The sequence below is a fragment of the Helianthus annuus genome, chromosome 12 (assembly GCF_002127325.2).
Source record: "Helianthus annuus cultivar XRQ/B chromosome 12, HanXRQr2.0-SUNRISE, whole genome shotgun sequence".
NCBI lineage: Eukaryota > Viridiplantae > Streptophyta > Magnoliopsida > Asterales > Asteraceae > Helianthus > Helianthus annuus.
Genome location: NC_035444.2, coordinates 107,818,180 through 107,824,022, shown reverse-complemented (window position 1 = coordinate 107,824,022; position 5,843 = coordinate 107,818,180). Strand labels below are relative to the sequence as shown.

At 43.0% G+C, this 5,843-nt stretch overlaps 1 protein-coding gene across 1 annotated transcript; it reads left to right on the top strand.

Moving 5' to 3' along the window:
* Nucleotides 1-5,081: 5,081 nt before the first annotated feature.
* LOC110893534 lies at nt 5,082-5,531 on the top strand. Its single transcript, XM_022140639.1, has 2 exons — nt 5,082-5,237; nt 5,328-5,531. Exons 1-2 carry the CDS (start codon nt 5,082-5,084, stop codon nt 5,529-5,531), a joined length of 360 nt encoding a protein of 119 aa, XP_021996331.1.
* Nucleotides 5,532-5,843: the final 312 nt, after the last annotated feature.

The following is a 5,843-nucleotide window of genomic DNA, read 5'->3' as shown; positions in this document are numbered from 1 at the left end:
ATTGCAAAGCCCTACACCGTTACAACAAGAGCGGCCTCAAAACATGCAACCTCAATTTCAAGGGCCGATTCCACAACAACCAATGCATCAACATCAATATCAACCACCGTTTGTTCCTCAAGGCAAATGGGTCAACCAAGGGCACCATTGGGCGCACCTCAAAGACATTAAAGGGAAGTAGTATGGGGAATTGAAGCTCACTTCCGGCCAATTATCACTAACAATCCTTCACCGGTAGTGATTCCTCATCGAGCGGATGGAAGAACCTTTGAGGTTAGAACAACCGCTCTCCAAAGTTTACCAAGGTTCAAAGGGTTAGCAACGGAAGAACCCTACTTTCATTTGGAGACATATGACTCCATTTGCAATACTATTGGAGGTCTAGGGTTTTCTGCGGATGATGTTAAGGTGGTCCTTTTTCAGTTTTCCCTTGAAGATAAAGCGAACAGATGGTTTCATACATTGCCCTCCGCGTCCATTTTTACATGGGCCGACATGCAACAAATATTCTTGGATGAATATTACACTTCTCAAAAGACCAACGATGCTAGAAGAGGTTTGAGAAGTTTCCAACAACAATCGGGGGAAATGTTTCACGAAGCGTTTGAGAGGTTCAACATGATGTTACGGAATTGCCCTCATCACGGGATCCAACTTTGGGAATTGTTGAATGCGTTTCATGAAGGGTTGCTTTCGGAGGATGCACGGGATCTAATGTCCATCACTAATGGTACATTCGGTACCAATTATGAACATGTTGATTGGGCATTTTTAGAACAAATGGCGGTGAATTCGAAGAGGAAAGCTCAATCGTCTAGGCGAGCAAGGCATGTGACACAAAGGCCACAAGTGCATGGAGTAGAGAGTGGTAATGTTCAAACCACAAACCAAGTGTACAGTGTGTGCACTAATTGCAATGAAATAGGCCATACGGCGGAAGTTTGTGTAGTGGGAGTGGTTGATGAACAAGTGGAAGAGGTTAATACTATTCAAGGAGGGGGTGGTCGAAATTTCAACATGAACTCCAACACATACCACCCCGGGTTACGAAATCATCCTAATTTCCGCTACGGGAATGCGGCGAACCAAGCTAACCCAAATTTTCAAGGAGCTCAAGGTAACTTTACACCTCGTCAACAATACAATCAAGGCAAGTATAGAGGTGGAAACAATTATGGGTACCAAGGGCAATTTCAACAAACGGGTCAAAGTGGTTCGGGTTAACCTTCATCAAGCGGGAATGAAGTTATGGATATGCTTCAGGCTATGCAACAAGATATGCAAAAGCGAAATCAACTTGATGAAGTTCGAATGCGAAAGGATGAAGTTCGTGACAAGACCATCCAATCACTAACAACCCAAATGGGTCAATTGGCAACCGATGTGGCGGAATTGAAGAAGGGCAAAGGTCAACTTCCTAGCGACACCAAGGTAAATCCTTCACATGGTTCGTCACGAGGTAATGTTAATATTAATCATGTTAGTGTTTTGAGGAGTGGCAAAGAATTTAAAGCCAATTTGTCACCCGAATTGGTTGAGGGGGTGGTTGAGGACATCACGGGTAATGAAAGTGATGATGAAGTTTGACCGGTAAAATCTCAAGAATCAAATGTTAAAAAACCGGGGTTGGGTGAAGATGAAAAGAATGAAAAAGTTGAGGGTGAACCGAGTCAAGTCCCGTTTTCCATCGGCTTTACTTGACCTGGGTAGGAAAAATTTTATTGCCTCAAGAGGTCCCCAAAAGAATAATTGTGGGACATGTTTAAACAAGTGAAAATCAATCTTCCACTCCTTGATGCAATAAAACAAGTACCCGCTTATGCTAAATTTCTTAAGGAATTGGGTACACAAAAACGACAACAAAAGAAAAAGATGCCTAAGCGGGTAGACTTGACCGGGCAAGTGAGTGCGGTTTTGAATGGGGAGCTTCCTCCTAAGCTCCAAGATCCGGGCACGCCATTAATTAACATTCAAGTGGGTAGTTTTCAAATGGCGAAGGCGTTACTCGATCTTGGAGCCGGGGTTAGCATTTTACCGGGGGGCTTATATGACAAATATGATTTTGGTCCGTTAGCAAGGGTAGAGACAATAGTTGTTTTGGCCGATTTGTCTCATAAGTTACCCCGGGGGATGGTTCAAAATGTAATTGTTAAAATTGATGAGTTTTATTACCCGGTTGACTTTCTAGTTTTGGACTACTCGTCCGCGGACCCAAAACAACAACAAAACGTTATTTTGGGTGGGCCATTTTTTAGCACCGCACATGCTGTCATCGATTGTAGATTTGGTACAGTCGATATGACTTTTGGAAATCAAAAAATGCGTTTGAATGTTTTCACTGACAATTCTAATGCTAATGGTGTTTGAGTGTTTCATGGCAGATTTAGTTGAAGGATGCAACCCGCATGAGTATGAGGAGGATGGTATGGAAGTTTGTTTGTGTGATTTTTCTGAACAGGTACATGCTTATGCACTACAGGTTGAAGAAGAAAAGCAAGATGTCATGGCCTTAAGGGAAGGTCGGCCGCCATGGACTCACCAATTTGAAAGCTTGCCGGCGGAAATAGACTCGGGAACTAAACCGTCATTGGAAGAGCCGCCAAGGTTGGAGCTTAAAGACTTGCCAAGCCACTTGAAGTATGCGTTTTTAGGGGATAATGACACTTTGCCGGTCATTATTGCCTCTAATTTGGAGTTGGCACAAGAGCAAGCTTTATTGGAAGTGTTAAAGGAGAACAAGGGAGCTATTGGATGGACGATTGCCAATCTCAAAGGAATTAGTCCATCAATCGTCATGCACAAAATCATTACCACCGAAGATGCAAAGCCGACACGAGAAGCTCAAAGGAGATTGAATCCGAACCTACGGGAGGTAGTAAAAAAGGAGGTAGTTAAATGGTTGGATGCAGGAATTATCTATCCGATTTCGGATAGTGCTTGGGTGAGTCCCACCCAAGTTGTGCCTAAGAAGGCCGGCATTCAAGTAGTCAAAGATGAAAACGGTGAACAAATTGCCACCCGACCGGTCACCGGGTGGCGTGTATGCATTGACTACCGAAAATTGAATGCCGCCACTTCTAAGGACCATTTCCCGTTACCTTTTATTGACAAAATCATTGAAAAAATATCGGGTCAAAAATATTACTGCTTTTTGGACGGGTATTCGGGTTACAATCAAATAGCAATACACCCGGATGACCAAAACAAGACCACTTTCACTTGTCCATATGGCACTTTTGCTTTTCGGCGAATGCCATTTGGCTTGTGCAATGCTCCGGCCACTTTCCAACGATGTATGATGAGCATTTTCTCGGACATGGTTGGAGAGTTGCTCGAAGTGTTTATGGATGACTTTTCCATTTTTGGCACTAGTTTTGATGCTTGTCTCAACGAATTACAAAAAGTTTTAAAAATGTGCGTTGAGAAAATTTTAGTGCTAAGTTGGGAGAAAAGTCATTTCATGGTGCAAGAAGGCATTATGTTGGGTCACGTAATTTAGGAAAGGGGAATGGAGGTGGATAAGGCAAAAATACAGGTAATAGCATCTTTGCCACCTCCGAAAAATGTTAAGGGTGTAAGGTCATTTTTTGGGACATGCGGGGTTTTATAGACATTTCATAAAAGGTTTTAGTGTTATTACAAAAGCTTTATGCAACTTGTTATTAAAAGATGTCCCATTTGAGTTTACTAATGAGTGTATGCAAGCTTTCACTCTTTTGAAGGAACACTTGGTCAAAGCTCCCATTTTGCAACCGCCAGATTGGTCAAAGCCATTCGAGATCATGTGTGACGCAAGCGACACTACTATCGGTGCAGTTTTGGGTCAACGGGTTGACAAGAAGCCGGTGGTCATTTATTATGCTAGCAAAACGTTATCGGAAACGCAACTGAATTACACCACAACCGAGAAGGAATTATTAGCGGTGGTGTATGCTTTAGATAAGTTTCGCTCGTATATTTGGGGGAGTAAAGTGGTGGTATATTCGGACCATAGTGTGGTCCGGTACTTGATGGAGAAAAAGGATGCGAAGCCTTGTTTGATTCGGTGGGTATTCTTGTTGCAAGAATTTGACTTAGAAATCCGAGACAAAAAAGGAAGTGAGAACGTAGTGGCGGATCACTTGTCTCGGATTCCGGTTGAAGGGATTGATGATGTTAGCGAAATAAATGAAAGTTTTCCCGATGAGCAACTCCTAGCCGTTTCCACCTTTGTTGCACCGTGGTACGCTCATTATGTAAATTACCTAGCCACGGGTGCCATCCCAAGTCATTGGACCAAAAAGCGAAGACAACAATTCATGGTCCAAGTGAAGCAATATATTTGGGATGAACCGGATCTTTTCAAGATCGGGCCGGATCAAGTCATTAGGAGGTGTGTGCCCGAAACGGAGGTTTTGGAAATTTTAACCCATGCTCATTCATCCGCATGTGGGGGTCACTTTAGCGGGCACAAAACGGGTTACCGGGTTATCTCATGCGGGTTTTATTGGCCTACTATTTTAAAGGACGCATGTGAGTTCGCGAGAAATTGCATCAACTGTCAAAAGATGGGAAGCATATCGAAGAGGGATGAGATGCCATTACAACCAATCTTGGTTGTAGAGATATTTGATGTTTGGGGCATTGACTTTATGGGCCCCTTCCCGAATTTGAACGGTTTTCTATACATTTTGGTGGCGGTTGATTATGTCTCTAAGTGGATTGAAGCCATTGCAACACGCACAAATGACCACTCGGTTGTTTGCAAATTTGTTCAATCCAACATATTCGCCTGGTTCGGCATTCCGAGGGTTATCATAAGTGACGGAGGTTCGCATTTCAAGAACTTCAATTTCGGGAAATTATTGAAGAGGTATAGCGTGAATCACCGAATTGCCACACCCCACCATCCGCAAACGAGTGGACAAGTCAAAGTGTCCAACCGTCAAATCAAGGAAATTCTCATGAAGACGGTAAGAACGGATAGGAAGGATTGGTCGAGTAAATTGGATGATGCGTTGTGGGCATACCGAACGGCTTACAAGACTCCGATTGGTACAACGCCTTACCGGATGGTGTATGGAAAGGGTTGTCACTTGCCAATGGAGTTAGCGCATCGGGCTTATTGGGCAATCACTACGGTTAATGCGGACTACAACGAAGCGGGGAAGATGAGGAAGTTACAATTGTGTGAAATTGAAGAGCTTAGAGACGAGGCGTATGAATGTGCATCGGCGTATAAAGACAAACTCAAGAAGGTACACGATGCGAAGTTGAGAAAGAAAACCTTTGAAGTGGGTCAAAAGGTTTGGTTGTACAACTCAAGACTCAAGATGTTTGCGGGTAAGCTTAAAAGTAAATGGATGGGCCCGTATGTCATTCGGCGAGTGGGAAGGTTTGGTGACGTAGACATCCAAGACGAGCAAACGCTAAAACAACAAACGGTGAACGGTCACCGGTTGAAATCGTACTTGGAGGGGAACGACATAAACAACTTGGAGCTTGATAAAGTGGGCTACATTCTACGCCCGGTCGATGAGGAGCAACAATGAGAGGCCCAGGTTTGGTAGTGTAAATAGTAGCATTTCGTTTTATTTTGTTTTGTATAGTTTGTGCAATTACTGTATTTCCTTGAAATCCGTGTTTGAAACAAGTGTGGGGATATTCGGGTCACGAATTGCTCTAACATTGTGTTGAGGACAACACGGAACTTTCGAGGGGGTAGGGTGATTTTTATTTGTTTTGGAAAAATTTTAAAAAACACAAAAAAAAATCGAAAAAACTGGAAAAAAAATATAAAAAATATATGTAAAATAACACTTTTCAGCGAATCATATTTGCCCAGATGCCACCGTAATTTACGG